Raw genomic sequence first — 21,313 nt, forward strand, 5'->3', positions numbered from 1 at the left:
TTCCTAGTCTCTACTGACCCAAAGCTTGAACTAAACCATCTAGCAACAGTGCAACACTCATAGCTCTTTTGATCATACTGTCTTGTTGTTTGCTTGTGTTAGGCAGGTCCCGAACCACTTTGTCTCGAAATTAGCCTATTGATGTGAATTTCATATTAGTTATTTACACTTTTACAGGATTGGACATGGAAAGCAAACTTCTCCTTTTTTAGTCAAAGTTGATGATTATTTCTAGCTTCCTGCAATTGCATCGAACTTGTTTTTGGCTCTTTGGCTTTTGTGTTTCTGAGTTAAATGCAAGTTAAGATTCAAATTTCAAAAATTATTGTCTTTTCCGTATCTTGCATCTAGAGTGTAGTCGTTTCTATTGAACTCCGAGAGCTGCTCATTGGTTGAGATAGAGCATAAGAGATGGGGTGCACTTTTCTACTTGCTATCTAGGCTCAGACGTTTTATGCCCCTATTATTTATAAGAAAACAGTTGGACGGTTATGATGTTGCTGGAATAATAGAAAGAGAGGAACCATGTCATCTAGAAGGAATCCATCTCTTGTTATATGAAGTGGGCGTGTAGTTTTGAAGTGTAAAGTGACAGTCTCCTCTTTCTCCCTTCATCATTCACTTGATCACTGTCCTATTGAAGCAGTATTTGCTATCTGGAACTTTTTGCTGGGTCAAGATGATCCATAGATTACCGCATCTTCCTAGGTCGAAGCATTAGCTCATAAAAAATAAAAATAAATCCTCGTGAATGTATTTTTGCATCGTGTACTTCTATCTCATAGTTTGTTATGTTTCTTATGGTCACACCTATATTCTTTTGTTAGAGTATAAAATGTAAATGCCACAGTTCAAACAACATAAGCTTTTAGATTTAGTAGATTATCATGGTATTAGTAGATGAGGTCCTGACTTCGAATCTCACCAGACTTACCTTGTTAATTAATTAAAAAAAAAATCTTTACCATCTAAGTTAAGCCTACTTTTCTCTAACAATTTAAGCTTTCTGCGAGTTGTCTACTATGAAATGAGCTTTTTTTTCTTCTCTAATCTTACAACTTTTTGACTTATATTGATGTCTATAGTTTTTCTATCTTTTCCTTAGGTTGCTAGCAGCTGGCTTGGATGGTACAGTCTACATTTGGGATCGACGTCGAAGCAACGTTAACTATCTTGAACTTACTACTAATGCAAAATGCCAACTGAATAGTATTGAATTGGGCGTGGAAAACCACGTAAGTAAAGCCCTTTTGCTTTAGATTGTAGCTTAAAGTATTGAGTAGTGATGCACCGCCCATCGGCTCCCTTGTTTAATTAGGATGTAGGGCATACTTTGTGTTTAACTGGTTAAGCAAGGGATCATGCTGGGTTTGCGTTTGCGCAGGGGTTGAGGCCTCCTTGTGTCCAATGCTCACCCACAAAAAAATAGCCATAGAGATGGGAAGAAGAATAAGAGGGAGGAAAGGAGATCAAAGTTGGAGGAAAACGGAGAGGAGGCACGATAATGAGAGGAGGAAGAGATAGGTATATTAACTTTCAACGCGAGGAAGAGAAAGGTTAGGAGAAGAGAGAGGAGATAGATGGTGTGGGTATGGGTGTGGGTGTGGGTGTGGGCTAAGGAAAGGGAAGAGATATGGGGAATACAAAACAGGGAAGGCCACATGGTGGGGGACAGTATGAAGGGGGAGAAAGAAGAAGGAAGCAAGCAGGCTTGGGCATGTGAGCTTGGATCGGGCTCTAGGCCCATTAACTCAGCCCGGCTGAACCTCTCACAGCTCAGGCTTGGTTGGTGCCATTTTGGGTTCAAGCCTAGTATTGACCCAAAAAACTCAGGTTGGGCTCAGTCGGGCCGTTGGCCTAACAGCTTTTTGCGGCACCCCTAGGTATAGAATATAGAGCACTTTTAGAACGACTTGTCATGGGGCGTCACAGACTGCTCCGGGGCTCATGCAGCCTGAACTGCATAAAAATTAGATTACTGTACCCACCAGTTGGTGTTGTTGCTTTATGCCAAGTCCCTCTATCCAATTTCTTTATGCCAAGTCTCTCTAACCAATTTCTGGAGGCTTGATGTAAGATTTGTAGTTGGTTGTAACGAATCTGTCAATTGTTTCGGTCTTTCTCATTTTTTAGTTGACCATTAGCAGACCCCCCATATTGTCAAGAAAAGGTTTGAATGATGATGATTACAACTACTAAATTAATAGGTCTTAGTGTATAAGCATTTCTTTCATGCTTGCATGGAGCTTAATTAATTCTTTCTCATTTAGATTGTAATTGGGACAAGTAGACAAGGAACCATCTATGCCTGGGTAGAGTACAAGCATTTCTTTCATGCTTACATGGAGCTTAACTAATTCTTTCTCGTTTAGATTGTATTTGGCGCAAGTAGACATGGAACCATCTACGCGTGGGATCTTCGCGGAGGAAGAGGATCATTTGCTTTTCAAAGTCATAATGAGGTACTTCAGGAGAGATGTTGAGTTGGTTCTTTTACCTTTTCTCCAATTTTTTTGAAATTCATATTTCATAACCTGGATTTTTAATTTTTAGTTTTTCTTGGTAGCTAAGGTTTCTTTGTGTAACTAATCATCTCAAGTCCTGAACATGCACAATTGCAAATGATTCTGCTATAAAGTTAGGTATATTGACATTTAGGCACTTTACCTTTGTCTAGAATTTATTGCAATTTAGTAAAATCACGTGCTAGTTGAGATGTTTTTGTGGTGATTGTGGCTACTGCACAATCTCCCTCAGATTTAAATATAAATAAATAAAAAGAGTTAAGCCTAGCACTGCCCCCAACTCCTGCATCAATCAATACTCAATTCTTCTTTCCACCTTTTGGTACTCTTTTTTTTTTCCTTTTGATATTTTTAAAAAAAAAATTGATATACAATTTTGGGTTTTTGCTTATATACCATTAAAAATTCTTTATTTTCTTGTGTACCCCTTTAAAATTAATATTTGTATGTATATCTTTCAAAACACACACACATGTATATCTTTTAAAATCTTTATTTTTTTTACTTGAATACTCTTTGGAATTAACTAACAGTTAAATTTTGAACAATTTAAATGTAAAAAAGTAAAAATATCGTTATTCTAGTTTTCAAGTATTTCTCTTAGTTAAAAATATTTTTATATTTTTTCTATTAAATTATTTAGACTTAGCTTGAAAAGTATTAGAAAGATATACATGCAAATAACATATGTTTAGAGGGGCAGATAAGCAAATAAAAGACTTTTCGCACACAGCAAAAAACTTACAAATATAAGTTTTTCTATATTTTCGAAGATAAGTTCTTGAAAATCAATCAAGTTTTGAAATATGCAATATGGTCAATAATATCCGATGACAAGCCAACATAAAAAGATAATGGTTCGACATAAGGAAAATCATCTACATGTGAGACCAGTAGTAGATTGAGGCATTTAGCCTCTTTCGCAGCATTGGGGAATTTCGTAATACAATAATATCTTACTAAATGAGTTCAATTATAGTGGGCATTGTTTTGTTCTTTGTTTCTGCAAATCATGTTCTTAAATTTTGGCTCTCTGTTTATTTATTTCACTAGGTGCCCCTTTTGACATCGTTCAAGATATCTTCGATGTTAGAGAAAATTGGATCCTTGAAGGTACATATGGATAAGATTAACTTGCTACATGACTGGTAATCTTTTCATTTCTTGCTTGGTGTTGCACTGATTCTTTGGCAGAGTAATTTTGCAGGCTTTAACATAGTTAATAGCACCCTTTTCTCTTTGGATTATGACAACTGACAACAAAATATTTGCATCCCCATGTCAACACGTACACATGCATTCTACCTGCATGTAGAAGTCGATTACTTCATACAGTAATCCTCAATTAGGAATATATATTCCAAAGTTATTGCTTTCGTCATGGATGATATTTCATGAAAGTATAGAGATTATGTCTCTCCATTGATGTTTGCTTCACAAAATGACATGAATCCTAGAATTCTCTTTACAGAAGGAAGTTCAAGGTAGGAGTAACTGTTAATTTGTAGAGACCTAGATACTATTGTATATACACTTGGGTTCTATCATGAAAGAATATCTTTAATTTATATTTTATTCACTCTAAAGGGCCATCTGCTCTATCAATTTCTTCCCATGAGTTTATGTGGCCTTATTTCAAACATAAATATGATTGCCTGTTATTCATTTTCTGTAATATTCTAGGCGGATGCTTATTTTTGCTGCTCTTTAGATTGCCCATCCTAGCAGAATATTTGTATATCTATGCACACTTGCGAATTCTGATACACAACATTGTGCATGGTGTTATCATGACAGAAGGATCCATTATATTGGTAAAATCATGTTGGACAATATTAGCTTACTCGAGTCTAAATGATGCAGGAAACATGCAAATACCATAAATGTCAAGAATCAGCAAAAATTAACAAAAGCAAAAAAGCAACATACAAATATCATAAATCAATAGAAATCAGCAAATAAACATAGTTATTATAGGCAAGCTAATCAAATAGAATTTCTTTGGATAAAAATGGAAAAGTCTGTTGGTAGGCTTTCACTAACAAGGTGCTTCGCTTAAGAAAATAGTTTAGATCATTGGAAGCATGGGAACTTCCTCTGGTTAGGGTCTTTTATTCAAAGCAGGGATTATGTTGCAATAAAGCAAATAAAAATATCAAACATTATACTAACTAGGAGGCAATGTAACGGTGTTTGGTTTAGAGAAAATGGCTAATCAAGAAAAATCCACCAAAGGGCTAATTAGCAAATATTCAAGATTGTGAACAGATTTTAGGTTACGAGAGAACAATCTACTAATAATTGTTAAGTCAATATGATAATCAATTAGATGAGGTCTAGAATGATGTTACTGGTTGTAATCCCCAAAAACTTCTCAATCAATGAAAACCAGTGCTTGTTGATAATCATAATACTTCGCTGCTGCACAACAGTTCTTCAATCTGACAAACTATTGGAGAACTAGTCTAAACGAGCTAATCCATAATGTGAAGTATGTGCTGAAATTTGATCTCAAAATTAGATATGAAATTTCTTTTAGAAATTTAGATTTGAAACTCGATGGTCCATATCTAAAGGCATCCTACCGTGGCAGTTCTAGTATGGCAGTCTGTATGGCGACTGGAACAGACAATATGCCTATTGCAGTGGTCGATATGGAAGGCGTGGCCATCAGGATACAATTGATACATGTATAATAACATTAATTAAAACATGGTACAGCTCATTCTTGTCTAATAGTTAGTCTAATCTTGCATATTTAAGAAGTTAAGATTCTCCAAAGCTCTAAGTCACCATGAATAGTCATAACAATCATTTGTGTGAATTGGTATTGAGTCTGTTGACCCGTGTTTACCAAATTATATATATGTGTGCATGTGTGCGTGCACGTGGACTACGCATGGCTCCCACATAGATACAGTTACATATGCTCATTTCAGTACATATGAGCCCTTGAAAACATAAAATAGGGACAATTATTTATAAGATACTACTAATCTATAATAATCTCCAATATTTGAGGACCTATGCATTATCTTGATGGTTATATTAGCATTTACATAGCTGACCTCAACATTTTTGTTGTTGATAATTTGCACGTGTGCCCTTGTAGGAGAGCTCATACCTTGGTGTATAAATTGCAATTTTTTATAAGAGTTAGCTTTGGTGATGATCTTATTTCAAGGAAAATATAGATACCGTCCGGTTTACCCTTACTGTACTAGTTTATATTTAAAATATAAGCATAATGACATTCCTTCTGGATGTATTGAGTTTTTCCTTTCAAATCTACAATGTCAAGGACGAGGAAGGAAGTACCAAGAGAATAGAGAAATTAATGCCATCTTTGTAGAAGAATCATAGCTGCCTTGTTCTTAATTTACCATTAGCTTGTCTGATAGTGCATGAAGTCCATGAACTATTTAGAAAGTTTATTCTATTAATAGTTGAATGTTTTCAATTCTTGACTTGGTTTCTATAAATATTAGAATCTTGAGATGCATATGTTACATACATGATAAATATTATATCTTGCTTTAGTTCATGTTCAATGTTAACTCCATATTCTCGTTACCTTTCAGGCTCAATCAAACATAGTGTCAACGGAAGTTCACTCTATAAATTTTGACCCATGCTGCTCGTATCAGTTAGCCTTCCATCTTGATGATGGCTGGTAGGTTCATGGAGATTTGCAGTCTTCAATTGTTTTAAGCATTTTGTTTCTGTGATGTTTCAAGTTATTAGAGTTTCCTTATGTTCTACATTGACGATTGGAAAATTACCTTGGAATAGCTCCTTTTTCAAATAGACGAGGTCATTTTTAAGTTTCACCTGTATACTTGTTCAAATTTGAGGACATCACTTGTGTCGATAAGGCTCGCCTTTTGAGGTCATGGGCTAAAGTCTTGGTGATGACCTCTTCAGAAATGAGTGTAATATTTTGTCCTTTCACTGGGAGCCTTGCACTGAGATGCCCTTTAGTAACAGAAGTCAAACTACTTTATTAATCTTAGTTTGGTCACAAGCTACTTTGGTTTTCCAGTATATGATATAGTTCAGTCCTTGCTTTTTAGGTTCTTTTTTTCCCATTTTTTCCTTCTTATGTTCGGTTGATCGTTTCTCTGTAGACCTGCACCTTTTTGCAGGTCTGGAGTCCTGAATGTCAACACACTCAGTGTGACACATGTGCATTGTCCACCTCCTGCTTGGCTGTAAGTATCATTGAAGCATTTTGCTTCACACAAAGTGATGTTCAGAAAGATTTCCTATTAATGTTAGGCTTTCTAGAGGAGCTTAAATTTTCTCAGTTCTGTCTTGTAACTAGGGATGGTACAGAATTGAAGTTATGCCGAACTTTGAGAAGACCAACTTGGCTGCCAACATGTTCAGTAAGCATTCTCATATGAGGAAACAAGCAAGCATTTATTGAAGATAAATTATCAAACTCATTCTTTTCTATACATATATGTTGAGATCATGTCAAAATTCCCTACTAATTATGATACTAAGTAAATTGTTTCAGTTCAAGTCAACATTGATCAAAACTGATTCCTGAAGCAAATGATATTGCTCTTGAGCAGACTAGGCCCAAAAATTGGTCATTTTTAAGTTGACTGAAGCTAACTAATACCATCATACTTTATCTTACATGCTTATTTGCTTATTATTTATTCTTCTTTTATGGGTGACAAATAGGCTTAGTAGATTGTGGGTCAGCCCAAAATTGAAGTCTGACAATTTTTAAGCACCGTGGGCGGAGCTCATCCTGTTATATCTTAGCAATGTTTCAGAGATCCTGGATTCAAAAAACCCTTGCTGCCCAATAAATCGTCATTTGCTGACCTGTCCCCTCCCCAGAAGGGGGGAAAAAGATTTGGAGGAGGGGAAGGATAGAAGCATCAAGGGTTGATGACCTAAAATTTAATCAGGTATATAGATCTAAGTCCGCTGTGGAACTTCAAGACCAAAACCTTTGATCTGACTTGGGAAAAATAGGCGAGGCTGGCATAGTCTAGGTATAGATTCTTTTTTCTTAGGCTGCCTCGAGACAATTTCTCTTCTTAAAACCTAGCTGATGGAAGTTCAGAAAATATTGGATATGTAGCTCTATAACTCATGCCATGAGCTCTTGAATTCTCAACTTTTAGATTGCTTGTTTTCCGTAAGTTATATGCTCAGAGTTTCCTTGCAAACCATTGGATTTGCACCAAGCATACCATATATTCTTACATTTAAGAATTAAGATTGTGGTTGAGCTTGGCTTGTTCACTGGATTCTGACAATTTGCAAATAAAGAGGAGCCTTTTACTTGAAACTCAAGCTCAGTTTTCACCATCTTCTGTTCAGAGTTTGATCCTTACTGTAAATCGATATATGTGGTTGGTTTGTGATGAGGAGAAAATATTATAAAGCAAGTATTGATGAGTCCTCACTATATTGTCAATGTCCTGTCGGTTTTAAACGTGTTGATAAAAGATCTTGTTCTCCAGATCTATGCAGTTGGGTCCTCCTCCCGTAAAGGATTATATCTTCTCGATTTTTATCCACATAAAAGCTCGTCATGCCATGTAGATTTCAAGTAAGCTCCATTAGCTCTCTTGCTTGGTTTGTACTCTTTATTTCTGAGGTGCAAAATTTTCTATATCCTCCTATACTTGATTAGTATAGCAAATGCCACATAACTGATGATTAGTTGAAAGATATACTTTAAAATATTGTTTTTAGTATTACTGCATTATATATATTTTTCATATGAAGTCCACTTTATGGTAATTTTGTTCATTTTATTTGACAGCGAGGAGCTAAATAGCATGTCGGAGGAAAGTAGAGGAACTGTGCAGAACAGAATTGTTCCTGTGTCTGATTATGTGACAGTTTGTGCTGCTCATCCATTTAATAATACCATTATTGTTGGAACTGAGGTTAGGTTCTTACCACTGTAAGCTTTTCGTGAAAGGACTACAAGTCTACAATGCTTTTTAAGGTTTTTTACCGTGATGGTTTTAATGAAGATGTATATTCTTCCTTCATTTGATTGTCTCATGTGAAACTGTTTTCTTTTCTAAAAGGGATTTGTTGCAAGTACTCTCGTTCTCGTCCATTGAATTTGTCTTTTGATAATCGTATTAAATATTTTGTTTTTCAGCAATCTTCTTTGCTGTTGCTATCTCAAAAGCATGGGAACTGTGAATACTCAAATGGGAGTCCCTAAGAGCCTGCTATGTGAACTGGCAGTTATAGTTAAGACTTCAGACCAAAGGTTGTACTCAATTTATCAGCAAGGATACACAGCAGGTAACTGATGATCTTCCTTTCCTTCTTTCTACTTGGTTTGTGCCTACGCAGCACTAATTTTTCCATTTAGCGGCAGGAATTAAGATGGCAACAACGATGAGCCATTGAAGAAGGCCTGTAATACAGCCCTTGCAAATTGGACATACCAAGCTTGGTAACCGCTAAGATCCTTAGTAACACAGCCCGTCCTCCAGTGTTTCAGAGCATTAGTTATGCATTCACTTGGACATACCAAGCTTGCAACTTTCTGCTATGGGCTTCTTGTTGATGAGTGGCGTTATTGTTTGTGATCTCCCAAATTTGTTAGTAATAGCTTGATGCCATTCACACTTAGCTCTGACACTTGTTGAAATCACAGCATAGGGCTCTTTTGTGATTAAGTTAAATAATACTAGTCTCAACCTAACGTCATGGTGTTATTGAGGCAATAATAAATGGAAGGGTTGAATGGAGCTTGTTAAAACTTAGGGTAAAATAAACATAAAGAGGAGGATGTTATATATAAATCTATTTCGTGATTAATTGATGCTAATGGAACAGAAGTATATATGTACTGATCTCTGAATATTAGAAATACTGTTTTATCCCACCCGGTTAAAAGTACCTGACGATATTTAAATCCAAAATAGAATACTCTGACCCATTGCCATTGGGCATAACAATACTGTGTTTTGTTTTAACTTTTTTGTTGAGAAAATTGGCGCCAAATGTTCTATTCCATAGTATGTGCACGTAGGACAAGCCGCATTTGCTGATAAAGTGTCACTACGCTGATTTAATTCAACAAAAAAGAAAATATCCCTGTATATGTTGCACAATAAGCAGACATCAACCTAGAAAAAAACTCGGGTGAGGGGAAGAGGGATTACTTACATATGTACATGGATCCCAGCAGCACAGAGCAACATAAAAGATTCACACCCAGTTGTTTGGCAAGGAGAAGTCGTGGAATCTGAAGGACGCATCTCCCGCGGTGTCTCTTCCTAACACCGCCGGAGATTCATCATTATGACCAAGTTCTCCGGTTGATGGCGGCGCCACGTTAGAAGGGCGCGTCAGTATCCGACCGCCGGGGCCGAGCGGCTTCTCCCACATGAGCACGTGCAGAAGGAAGGGCTGCAGAGCGTGGCGGTGCAAGGAGAGCTTGCGGCTCAGGGAGACGGTGTCGAAGCACCGGATGGCTCCGGAGGATGAAACCAACCATGGGAGGACTTTCTCGTTCGACACCCTCGAGATTACCAAGAGCTTAGACGCGTCCTTGGCTTCTTTGTAGAGATTTCTGAGCCCGGATCGCGTCGAAGGGGCTTCGTCGTCGTCAATCACAGAAGATATGTAGATGAAGCCCTGCGGTCGAACAAAAGTGAGTCCATCGCGCATATATATATAAGAAAATAAGAAAGAGTGTTTTAAATATCTATATATATATAGCTAGCTACTAAGGCGGAAGAAAGGACCTCTTCGGTGCGGCTAATTGCAAAGCCCAGCTTAGTGTCGCCTTCTTGAAGCCTAACCTCCACAAGCATTTCGCCAGCAGCAGCGGTGTACCAAAGTCGAACCGCCTTCACCACCCCAATATCCACTCCGTGGTAGTCCTCGAAACCATAGAGGCTGGCATTCGCCAGGTTTGCCAGGTCGGCCAATGATCCGGAGTTAACCGTCGCAGACGCCGTCTCTCCCGATATCTACAGAAATTCATATTCCATGGTGGATGCTCCCAATCGTGAGTACCAAATTTTCTAACTAGTAGGTTAAGACTTTCCGAAGTTGTTTTTTAGAAAAGAAAAAAAATAATAATCATGCACCTTGGTGAGCAGAGCCTCGGTTTGGATGTTGATGAAGACGATGGGTACATTTGAGGCCTGCGAAGCGTGGAGCCATGCATTTGCGCGAGCCAAGGTATCTTCAAGAGTGTTGTAGCGAGAGGCGGCCTGGTCGATAGCCTCGGGAAGGATAAGCATGGAGAGGAAGGAACTCGAGTTGGGGATGGGGAGTGACTCCCTCATCTTCTTCTCCCATGCGTATGATACGTAGCCGTCCTGGAGTTGAGCCTTACTAAGTGCGCACACAACTCTCGAATTCCTCGACCCTTCACAATTACAACAATTAATTCTCTACGTTTTTTTAGTGGATATAAACTAACAATGAATCAATTATTGCCACAACTATACGCGGGATTTGTGCGATAACTAATAGAGTCATTTATGAACAGCTGCTTAATTAATTGATTTCAAAACGTTCCATCGGAGTCAGTTTTTTTCAAACATAATATGGTAGCATCTAATGAAGGTTAATCATGGCAATCAACAATGATCAATTGGAACTAAAAAGCTACTAGATATGCATACTGTACTACTTACGAGATGCACCCAATGGAGAATATGATCGGAAAGACCATTACTGTAGTGCCTCATAAATATCCAGAAAAATAAGAAAAAATATGAGGGGGTGAAAAAAAAAGCTAATGGGGGAGAGAGCACGTACCCTGGATTGCGATGCACTCGCTCTCCATCCGATCGACGAACCCGACGGCGTAGTTCGGATCGTGGATGGATCGCAGCACGTACTGCCTCCTCCCCGCGGATTCGTGCGGCACGATGCACGCCTGGAGCTCGGCGTGCTCCTCGTCGCGCCCCCTCCGGACCCTTACCTCGATCGACGTGTCGCCGCGCTTGAAAGCCGCGTGGAGGAGCTTCTGGACCCCACTCTTCCCCCCCTTGAACGGCGACCTCACCGGTGGCGACGCTCCGATCTTGATCTCCTCCACCACGTCCCCCGTCTGCAGCATATTGCCCCCTCCCCACTCCTCCGCCTTCGAGCTCCCCGCCACGCACTCGATCGCCACTACCGCCATCGCCTGCGATCGATCCATCGGCATCCCTCTCCCTCTCTACAAGATTCCCGCCATCGAGCGATCGGACGGCGGATGGGACGCCGGAAACCCCTCGAGATCTCCGATTCGCGCTATCGGACGGTCGAAACCCCGGAAGGAGAAGCTAAAACCCCAAACCTAACCCTAATCCTCATAGTGCCTCCGTTAAATAATAGAGAGACCTCTCTTTTGCTCTGCTGAGAAAAATATCCGATGGAAGGAAGGAGGAGGAGGAAGAAGACAGGTATGGACTAAGTAAGCCTTCGATGGGATCCACTTCGACGCATCTACGCCGTTAATTCCCACGCAGGCAGTTGAGCGAAGACTTTATTAGAAGCGTGAAATTTCGATTCTCCATTCCTGGCCGTTGGATCCCCTCGACTAAGCCTATAGCACACGGTTGGAGCAAATATATTTCTAAAAATCCGAGGGCTATTAGATTTAATTTTACTATATTGCCCCTACGCCAGACGTTAACGTGGAGCCGGATCATCCGTTCGCATAGAAATGAAGTAAGCGGGAATACCCTGGCCGTCGGATTCACCTCTTAACGTCACGTAGGATGACGTGTCAGCAACCATTTGCACTTCTTAATATCCGATGTCGCTTTAAGAAACGAGATAAAAAAAAAGGGTAATAAATGAGTGTGAGTAGAAGACGGCTTTACTAAGTCAACGCTTTTATTCATATCGTGTCCTTTGTCGCACGAACCGGGGCAATGGAGTGGCGACGTGGAGAGCGACGTCTCTCTTGTTCAAGCGATCTTCTAGAAGGCAATGGAGTGATGACGTTGATGGCTCTTTTTAGTTAAGAACTTGGAGCCAAATGGAGTTGGATCCTCTCTGTCTGGCTGTTGAAGAGCTCAAAAACGACTCCACCAGCGGGAACAACGCAGCAATTAATTGAACGGTTCCTTTTCATTAATTACTTCTTCTTCTTTTTTAAACCAATACACGAGGAAACATCTCATTCATATTTTAAATATTTGCGTATTATTATTATTATTATTAGAGCTGACAAACTTAGTGCGTTTTTTCGTGAACAACTTGTCTACGATTTGATGCTTTGTTTAACTCGGCTAGCTTATCTAATAAATGAAACCTTCGCAAGCCTTTGTGCCATAATTCCATATCAGCCCCATAGAGTAGTTCTTTGTTTTATTTTATTTTTTTCATTGGTTTTTTACTTTTTATTATTATTATTTGATTATTTAGCTCAAGCAAGCATGAACAAGTTAAGAGTAAAATCTTAAGTGATTTTATTTTTCTTCTTATATATAGGTCATGAGTTGGTTAAGTAAACTAGAGGTGTAAAAACGAGTCGAGCCTGAGTGATTCGGCTTTGGCTCAGGTTCGGCTTCAGCCCAACTCGAGTTGAGCTTGAGCTGAGCCAGACTGAGCCCAAACCCGAGCCGAGCTCGAGCCTAAAATGAGCCTATCATCAAGCCTCGTTCAAGCCGAGTCGGATCGAGCCGGACCAAGCCAAACCAAATAAGAAGAAGGAGGAGGCGAGGCACCGCGACTGCTTATCGCTGTCGAAGGAGGAGGAGGCGACATCGCGGCGGTTTACTGCTACCAAAGGAGGAGGAGGCGGCACCAAAAGGAAGAAGAAGAAGAATAAGAAGGAAGAGAAGGAGGAGGCACAACGATGGCAGCTTAGCAAAGGAGGACGAGGCAGCACTAGTGCACCGTGGCAGAGAAAGAGGCGGTGATTTGGGTTTATCTCACCCCTTTTATACTAAGTCATCGAGCATGAACGAACCGGCTCCAATTCAGGCTTAGCTTGATATTATTTTCAAGCTGGTTCTAGCGACTTGGGCTCAACTTAGCTCTGAACGAGCCAAGCTTCAGTTGAGCCGCTCGTCAAGCTTAACATCCCTAGAGTAGACTATAAAGATAAATAAGTTAATTATTGATCGATCTAAAATTTTATAATTTCAAAATTGTATCAAATATTTAAATCTATTGTATATTTTTTTTTTCTCTTCTTTATTAGAAAAAAATTAAGTGATATAGATAGCTAAAGAGTTACAAAATTACATCTTACAACTAGGCTAGCTGCTCGAGATGTCAAAATACAGTAATATCAGGAAGACCAGGGCAAGATGATAGTGATCATTTGTTCGCTCCAACATATAGAAATTAAATCCATTCTAGCAACACTATCAGCAGTCATTATAAGTTCTTTATTAATGTATACAACTTTGAGCAGAATCTCAAATTTGATATATAACAGTATTGCAATGTTGCAGCTAAATGTGATATTTACCTTTTAAAACCTATTTTGGGAAATATTGGGTTCTTTTTACGATTTTTTGAACTTATAATGGCAGATATGTAAAATGCTCTCCTTTCTAGAGTTTTTGACTAAAATATTACTATAGTAAAAAATATTCTCTAAAATAAAACTATAAGTGAAATTGCCTCAAACAGCAATTTTTAGTTATTTTATCCATATAAATCGCTTTCAGAGAAACAATGGTGAAAAAAACATTCGTTCTATAAGACAATATGTTTTTAATGTATTAAAAACAACTAAAAATTACTGTCTCAGATAGTACTAGTTTAGAAAATAGCTTAAACAGTGACCTAGTTTAGTAAATATTTTATATTATAGTAATATTTTAGTCAAAAACTCCTCCTTTCTACGCTGCAAAGTTACTGCTGCTTTTTTTTTTTTTCATTTCGGCCCTCGTCTAGGCCTCTTCGAGCTTTTGATTTCTTGGTTGCCTCCTCTTCTGCGAGATCGAAGAAGTATTACATGGCGTGGGAGCTCATCCTATGGCTCTTCGCCTTCGCCTCGACCATCGCTCTCATCGCTATGACCGCCTATCAGGTATCCACCTCATACCCTAACCCTATCTCCGATTCTGAATTCTGCCCACATCGTTAGCTCATAGATTTCTACCGAGCGGAGCTAAATCTGTTTGCTCTCTGTATGAATTGCGTTATTTGTAGGTCATGGGTCTTTATTTAAACTTTTGTCGGTAATTGACGGAAAGTTGCCTCTTTTGGTGTTTGATGTCCATTCTTGTATACCTTTTGGGTTTTTTTCGGTGGAAAGTTGCGTTTTTTTTTTTTCTCTCGCAGTAGTTGAGTTCGATAGGAACCCTACGTGCCCAAATAGCAAGATGAGGATTTCATTCAATTTGTTGCCGGATGAGATCATGGTAAGCCAAAATTTTGGTATTATGACGAGGAGTATGAGGTGGATCATTCTTTTCATAGTATTCGTAGTTAAAAGTAATCTAGACATAATACTTAACTTATTGGATTTGGAAGGTGAAGTAGTAAGGTGAAAGAGAGGAAAGTTGGGGGAGTTATTTTTGGATTGTCAAGCTATTGAAATAAGTTATTGAACTATCAAGCTATTTTGTCAAGCAAGTTAGGGAGCTCTCCATGCTGTAACTTGTTTTCGTGTCTCCGTGTATATGTGTGTGTTGAACGCCCATGTAAGTACATGTGCTTGTATCAACTTTACTACTTCGTATATATATTGTTTAGATCATATTAGATGAATGAAATTTACGGGTATGACTACTACATTTCATCTACCTGATTTACGAGTGTAATGATTATAGCACCATTTTCCAATCTTTTCTTTGGTGCATTTGTTTTAATGTGTTTTTTTTTTGCTGTAGGAGGGTGGGAAGATTTTCTGTTATATACTTTAAAAGTGTGTGCTTGTTGTTTCTCTTGGTTGACCTCTCTAATATTTGTCCGTTAATTGTGGACCAGCTTATTTGTTTGTCTGATTTGGAGTCTGACTATATCAACCCGTATGATTCTTCATCTCGTATCAATGCTGTTGTCATTCCAGAATTCCTGGTTCAAGGAGTCTTATGCACTACTTTCCTTCTAACATGGCACTGGTTTCCATTTCTAATTATGGCACCGATCACATATTACCATGTAAAACTGTATGTATCATTTCTTACTTTCCCTATTTCTATGAAGTACATTGCTTGGGGAATATGTGTGTAAATTTCATTGCATTTGGTTACTTGCTCGTGCGAATTTATTTGCTGCCCAAATTGGAGAGACCAGTTTTTAACGACAAGCTCTTTTCAGTTTTATGAACAGCAAACATCTAATAGATGTTACTGAGGTTTTTCGGCTACTAAATGGGGAGAAGAAATACAGGATAATCAAACTTTCATGCTATTTCAGCTTATTTATTATAGTCATTTACAGGTATGCTTCTTAACTTACCTGTGTATCTTCTGTGTTCACTGAGATTGAGATTAATGTGCTTTACAAGATTATATATATCGGCAGTTCATAATTGTTGAGAGATTTAATTTTACTCTTTGTTTAATAAATTGTAGCAGAAAGATGAAAGATAACTGATGTATTTTTGAGTGATTGCCTCCAGCTTGACTTAATTAATTACATAAACTCTATAGAAATAATTATGATTGACTCTGAAAGGATAAAAAAGAAAAAAGAAAAGTAACCTAATTATACAGCTTGATGTACCCTGTTCCCATCCTAGAAGGTCAATGTAAAGTTCAGTTCTCATGAGCAGAACCTCTAGTAAATCAATCAATATCTGTGGAAGTAGATTTTTGAGGTTCTTATTTATGGTTCTGCATAAACCAGACAAAGTGTGATTAAAGATGGGTCATGTCGAAAAATGTTCAATACTTCAATCTATCTTAGTGCCATAATCAATAGTTATATGGCAGGTGAGATAAACTGAATGAGTATGATGAATCTATTGTCTCATGGGGTACTACTGTTAAAGTTGCAAGGAGAAATAATTGGGATCACTTGGTATTCTGTTATTCGTGATTCTCTTATCCTATTTGCCAGCTAATAGGCTCAGGTGGGATGATAATCATGGGTGGCCCTCCTCCTGTTGTACCAGCCTATTAAGACAACAGAAGCTACCTAAACAGCTCCATCCAGGCATCCACATTTAAAGATCAGCAAGAAACTGCCACAGGTAGCTGAGGCAAAATATCCCCGAACAGCCTCATGCCCAAGCAGTTCATTTCTTAAGTGGGGAATCTGTTTAGCTTGTTATTTGATAAATATACCTGTTAAGAAACTTGGTACACTTTTTGGAGGACAAGAACCGAACAAAAGGGTACACTTATTATATTAATGTTCGTCAAATACAGTTCCAAGTTAGCCAGTATATTCTCTTAAAGCCTTAAAGGTAAGAGAACAGAGGAACATCTAGTGAAAAGGAGACTAATAGTGGAGTTAAAAGAAGATTTAGCTTGTCTTCAACGTGGAGGTTCTATGGCTTGATCATCTTCACTATTTAGTAGAAATATATCCATTTTGCTTATATTTATAGCTTTTAGGATTCTCCGCATTTTTAGTACTTTCAGTGTGTATTTGAAGATAGGACCTTATATTTGAAGATAACACATCCACCTATGCTATGTAAATAAGAGTCGGGCCTAAGATTCTTGTTGTACCTAAAATTTTTTCGGTCTTTCCTGTCTCTTTTTGTGTTACTGATTAGATGCTGAAATTCCCTTGTATCATATTGTACAGAATGTTATAAACCCTGGTGCATGGGGTAATCAAATGATTAATGCATCCTTTTCAGGCTTGTAATGACGGCTGTTGTCCTACTTCTGGATGAAGATTCTGATTTTCTGGAATCTGGGATTCATTAGAGTTTGTCAGCCTACACTGAGGTATGCAGCTTTTAAGGATTGTTTTCTCAGTTAATGGGAAACAATATTTTCAGTTTAGTTGTAAGTGCAGTGCATGAGTTCCTAGTGCTTCGAGTTGGCGCTTTATGCTTGACGTGATTTCTTTATGGATTTAGAAGGTTTCAAGTTTGGCTTATATTGCATGATTGAAAAGAATCTCTTATGTAGTGAGAAATATAATCCTCATACAATTTTTAATGCTCAGGCATTCTATTGTGGTTTTTAAGAAGAAATGTTCTTTTGGATTACCATCTTTGATCTAGTATAGGTTGGATAAGGCATCCTTGACCTGCCTTTCCATCTGGTGGAGGGAGACATGCAGTCAATAAAAATTGAAATTTACAATATAAAACTTTTTGATGTCTTATTTGAACAGATCAGAATATTTGTAAAAAAAAAAAACTAACACATCCTTGACCTCTTATAATTATTTTTCTTTGGTATAGCCCTTCTTTTATGATCCTTTAGATAGAATTTGCAAATCTATTTGGCACTCGGTTGAATCTTCAAAAAAAAAATTTCCTTAGTTACATGTTTGAGATTCTAATTTTGTGGATTTGGTCCTGTAAACACCTTAAGAGATTTATATAATGCTTCAATTAACATAATCTGATAAATAGAGAAAACAAGATAAAGGAAATGTCAACATTGTTTCCAATTTCCACTGAGGTACTACTGCAAGTTGGTTATGCCATTCATTACCATTCTTAATATTTTATCTAATTTGCTCTCTATTAACATCTGAAAAAAAAAATTTGGTGAAAGATATGCAATTGTTGTGCAGGATATTTAATACTTCATCCAGGAGAATCCTTGAATTGGTGGGAATGTAGTATCCAACTTGTGGAAGCCACTATGCTGGGAAACCATCTTATTTGTTCTTTTGTGTTTGAAATGACCAGAGTTCCATAACATTCTCGCCCATCTATTAAAAGTCTGAAGCTAATTTATTGCTTCTTTGCTTTGATCTGTATGTACTCGTGATGAACATCATCATTTAAAAAAAATAAAAATAAAAATCCTCTGCTTATTGTCGGTTTCAGATTGGTTATTTGCTTATCGTTAATTAGCCATCAATTCCATTACCTAATTCCTCTTGCTTAGTGTCCATGTTCTCTTCACATGAGCTGTTCTCTATGTGGGATTTACATGCGAGGGACCACGTGGACTCCTGTCAACGTCTTATCCGTTAAATAAACAGTCTCATCCGGTCAGCAGAGATGGACAGGTGCCTTGCTGTCTCGGTTCCCTGTACCCCTCCCTAATCCACGCAGAGGGAAAGGGGATTACTAACGTAACCTTATGACTTACGTTAATCATAACACCGTAGTCAAAATTCTAGCCTTGTACGATAGCAAATAAGAATACGAAACTCTACTCTAAGGACCATCTCTATTATAATTGTGAGTTGGAATTAAGGTCACGTCCTCTCACTTGACATTATAGCTACATGTGCACTTGCTTATTAGCCTGATTGGGTTCAATCCTCCAATTATTGAAGAGGTCCATTGCTTATCCAAAAAACAACCCCACCTAACCTAATGCTCTGCATGCATGGGCCTGGAATGGATCCTCCAATTATTAGTCGCAGCCCTTGCCAACTGCATGCATCAAACCAAACCCATGCATGCTCATTGGTCACACAGGGGCGAAGGTATCTCTAATCGCATAAAAATATTTATCTATGATACTAATCTTATATCAAAATATATTTATTATATTATATGAACAAAATATCCAAATCTGGCCGCAGTATATACATGATTCTGTCTCCGTCTTTGCATGGTTATCGATGTGCTTCTCTTGTCTTTGTCGGAGATAAGAAAAAATTTGGCCCTTTGATTGATATCCGACGGCCGTCGTTAAGCATAATATTTATTATGTGAGGTGTTCTATAGTTAAATCTCCCTCGCCGCGAGATCTCTGCAGGGATACCGACAGATAACGACACAATTAAAAACAAAGCACGTGCGTTCTCCCATCTCTTGTTCCCGCGTTTCCTGATCCATTACTCTCATAACTACCCTCCACCTATCTCCCATTCCCAGGCTCAAACGTCTATTAATCCCACGTAATATTTGTTTCTCGTTAAGGGCAAATCCGTTAGAAAGGCGTTATATAACAACTCACGGGTAGTGTGACCTCAGAGTAGTAACTTACTATGGCCTCTTGCTTACCATTTGTGGCAATTCTCTTCTCCACTATCGTCTTCTCCGGCGAGTACGCCTCCGCGGCGGTGTCTTGCTCCTCGTCGGACCGCGATGCTCTCCTCGCCTTCCGCGCCGGTCTCTCCGAGCCCTACCTCGGCATCTTCTCCTCGTGGAGAGGTCAAGACTGCTGCCACAACTGGTACGGCGTGAGCTGCGACCCATCCACCGGCCGCGTCGCCGACCTCACCCTCCGGGGTGAGTCGGAGGATCCGATCCTCGCTGGCTCCGCCGGCCGCTCCGGCCTCATGTCCGGCCACATCTCCCCTTCCCTTTGCCGCCTCGATCGCCTCGCCGCTATCGTGATCGCAGACTGGAAGCAGATCGCCGGCCCGATCCCTCCTTGCATAGCCACGTCGCTCCCCTTCCTTCGAATCCTCGATCTCCCAGGGAACCGCCTCTCCGGCCCGATTCCAAAGGAGGTCGGCCGCCTCTCGCGCCTCACCGTGCTCAACCTCGCCGATAACCTAATCTCCGGTGAGATTCCTAGGTCCCTCCCCTCTCTAACCTCACTAAAGCATCTCGATCTCTCCAACAACCGGATCTCGGGCCGGATCCCGTCCAACTTCGGGAACCTTCGAATGCTCAGCCGCGCCCTTCTCGCCCGGAACCAGATCTCCGGCCCCATCCCGGTCTCGATCGGGTACATGAACCGGCTCGCGGACCTGGACCTCGCCGGAAACCGCATCTCCGGCGGTATCCCGGCTGATCTGGGGTCGATGCCGGTGCTATCCTCGTTGTATCTCGACGGGAACCGGATCTCGGGGCGAATCCCGGCGAAGATCCTGGAGAGCAAGGGGCTGGGGATCCTCAACCTGAGCAAGAACGCGATCGAGGGGGAGATCCCGGACGTGTTCCACGCCAGGTCCTACTTCATGGTGCTCGACCTGGCGTACAATAGACTCACGGGCCGGGTGCCGCGCACGTTAGCTTCCGCGGCGTACGTGGGACACCTGGATCTGAGCCACAACCACCTCTGCGGGCCCATACCGGAGGGCCCGCCGTTCGACCACCTCGAGGCCGCTTCCTTCGCCAGCAACGACTGCCTCTGCGGGTTCCCGCTCGCCAAGTGCAAGTGATCCCTGGCCGTCCGATCGAGATCGAACGGTTCCTGTAGCTCTCTCTTCTGTGTGAAGTTATTTCCAGGAAGGAAAAAAAAAGTTACTCATATACAAGTCTGTAGCTCTATCCGAAGAGAAGGTGTGGATAGTGTTTGAGAAACCACGTTATAAGAGCAATTGCATGGTTTGACTCTGGTAAGAAGTGGGTCAAATGTACTAGGGTCAAGCCTGGTTATGTTGTACCAGTACAATCGTTGTGCTAGAAGACATTGGACATAAATTAATCGGAAATTCAAGAACATATATAGCTTCTAAGCTAATTACTGAGTTTGTTGCTCTCTGTTCCACTACAAAAGGAAGAGCTTCTATCAAATTGGTTTACAATTCCAGCAAGCGACCAGATTTGCTGAATATGTGTCTTCATAATTAGCAATAAGAAATTATGAACTCGAATCGTTTACATGCATAACAGGTCCCCACAACTGATCGATCTCATTATCTATGACCACAGGCTGCGTTTAGATGTGATTTAGTTTACTTTTGACCAATTTAATGAGCACTACACGAATTTAATATCAAAACACCATATTTTTTTAAATCAGTTTAATCTATCTTATTTAAGTTCAGAGAATGAGAGTAACTAATCAGGTTTAAAGTTGTGAACTACATCCAAATTCCACCAA

General features: G+C 39.5%; 4 protein-coding genes across 6 annotated transcripts in view; 3 read left to right on the forward strand and 1 right to left on the reverse strand.

Annotated features, from left to right (window-relative positions):
* The window catches only part of LOC140786706 (uncharacterized), a 29,416-nt gene extending 20,149 nt beyond the window's left edge, over nucleotides 1–9,267 (forward strand). For 2 of the 3 annotated variants that reach the window (XM_073135322.1, XM_073135325.1), the window contains exons 10-19: nucleotides 1,106–1,235; nucleotides 2,373–2,462; nucleotides 3,579–3,638; nucleotides 6,107–6,198; nucleotides 6,671–6,736; nucleotides 6,850–6,913; nucleotides 8,015–8,103; nucleotides 8,320–8,446; nucleotides 8,671–8,819; nucleotides 8,896–9,267. In XM_073135322.1, the coding sequence (XP_072991423.1) occupies nucleotides 1,106–1,235; nucleotides 2,373–2,462; nucleotides 3,579–3,638; nucleotides 6,107–6,198; nucleotides 6,671–6,736; nucleotides 6,850–6,913; nucleotides 8,015–8,103; nucleotides 8,320–8,446; nucleotides 8,671–8,736 (784 nt within the window). In that variant the 3' untranslated portion in view covers nucleotides 8,737–8,819; nucleotides 8,896–9,267. Of the gene's footprint in view, nucleotides 1–1,105; nucleotides 1,236–2,372; nucleotides 2,463–3,578; nucleotides 3,639–6,106; nucleotides 6,199–6,670; nucleotides 6,737–6,849; nucleotides 6,914–8,014; nucleotides 8,104–8,319; nucleotides 8,447–8,670; nucleotides 8,820–8,889 lie in introns of all 3 variants that reach the window. The other variant, XM_073135324.1, reaches the window with a different exon arrangement.
* Nucleotides 9,268–9,488: 221 nt separating this feature from the next.
* LOC140786707 (uncharacterized) lies at nucleotides 9,489–11,980 on the reverse strand. The gene is made up of 5 exons (XM_073135326.1): nucleotides 11,301–11,980; nucleotides 10,622–10,905; nucleotides 10,274–10,501; nucleotides 9,693–10,163; nucleotides 9,489–9,620 (listed from the first exon to the last, which is right to left on the reverse strand). Exons 1-4 carry the CDS (start codon nucleotides 11,692–11,694, stop codon nucleotides 9,735–9,737), a joined length of 1,335 nt encoding a protein of 444 aa, XP_072991427.1. The 5' UTR covers nucleotides 11,695–11,980; the 3' UTR covers nucleotides 9,489–9,620; nucleotides 9,693–9,734.
* Nucleotides 11,981–14,334: 2,354 nt separating this feature from the next.
* LOC140787815 (protein cornichon homolog 2-like) lies at nucleotides 14,335–18,404 on the forward strand. Its single transcript, XM_073136922.1, has 5 exons — nucleotides 14,335–14,523; nucleotides 15,426–15,607; nucleotides 15,759–15,881; nucleotides 17,254–17,344; nucleotides 18,147–18,404. Exons 1-4 carry the CDS (start codon nucleotides 14,449–14,451, stop codon nucleotides 17,321–17,323), a joined length of 450 nt encoding a protein of 149 aa, XP_072993023.1. The 5' UTR covers nucleotides 14,335–14,448; the 3' UTR covers nucleotides 17,324–17,344; nucleotides 18,147–18,404.
* A 1,010-nt stretch (nucleotides 18,405–19,414) lies between these two features.
* On the forward strand, nucleotides 19,415–20,950 carry LOC140786158 (uncharacterized). Its single transcript, XM_073134393.1, has one exon. It carries the CDS (start codon nucleotides 19,524–19,526, stop codon nucleotides 20,646–20,648), a length of 1,125 nt encoding a protein of 374 aa, XP_072990494.1. The 5' UTR covers nucleotides 19,415–19,523; the 3' UTR covers nucleotides 20,649–20,950.
* Nucleotides 20,951–21,313: the final 363 nt, after the last annotated feature.

This window comes from Typha latifolia, chromosome 4 (assembly GCF_019914945.1).
Source record: "Typha latifolia isolate L0001 chromosome 4, TyphaL0001v2, whole genome shotgun sequence".
Taxonomy (NCBI): domain Eukaryota; kingdom Viridiplantae; phylum Streptophyta; class Magnoliopsida; order Poales; family Typhaceae; genus Typha; species Typha latifolia.

Coding starts and splice junctions, on each gene's coding strand:
- LOC140786707 (XM_073135326.1), bottom strand. CDS start 11,694: ATGCCGATGGATCGATCGCAGGCGATGGCGGTAGTGGCGATCGAGTGC. Junction 10,906..11,300: donor CGAGTGCATCGCAATCCAGG/GTACGTGCTCTC, acceptor GTAATTGTGAAG/GGTCGAGGAATTCGAGAGTT. Junction 10,164..10,273: donor CAATTAGCCGCACCGAAGAG/GTCCTTTCTTCC, acceptor GTTCGACCGCAG/GGCTTCATCTACATATCTTC.
- LOC140787815 (XM_073136922.1), top strand. CDS start 14,449: ATGGCGTGGGAGCTCATCCTATGGCTCTTCGCCTTCGCCTCGACCATC. Junction 15,608..15,758: donor ACATATTACCATGTAAAACT/GTATGTATCATT, acceptor AGCTCTTTTCAG/TTTTATGAACAGCAAACATC. Junction 15,882..17,253: donor TTTATTATAGTCATTTACAG/GTATGCTTCTTA, acceptor CATCCTTTTCAG/GCTTGTAATGACGGCTGTTG.
- LOC140786158 (XM_073134393.1), top strand. CDS start 19,524: ATGGCCTCTTGCTTACCATTTGTGGCAATTCTCTTCTCCACTATCGTC.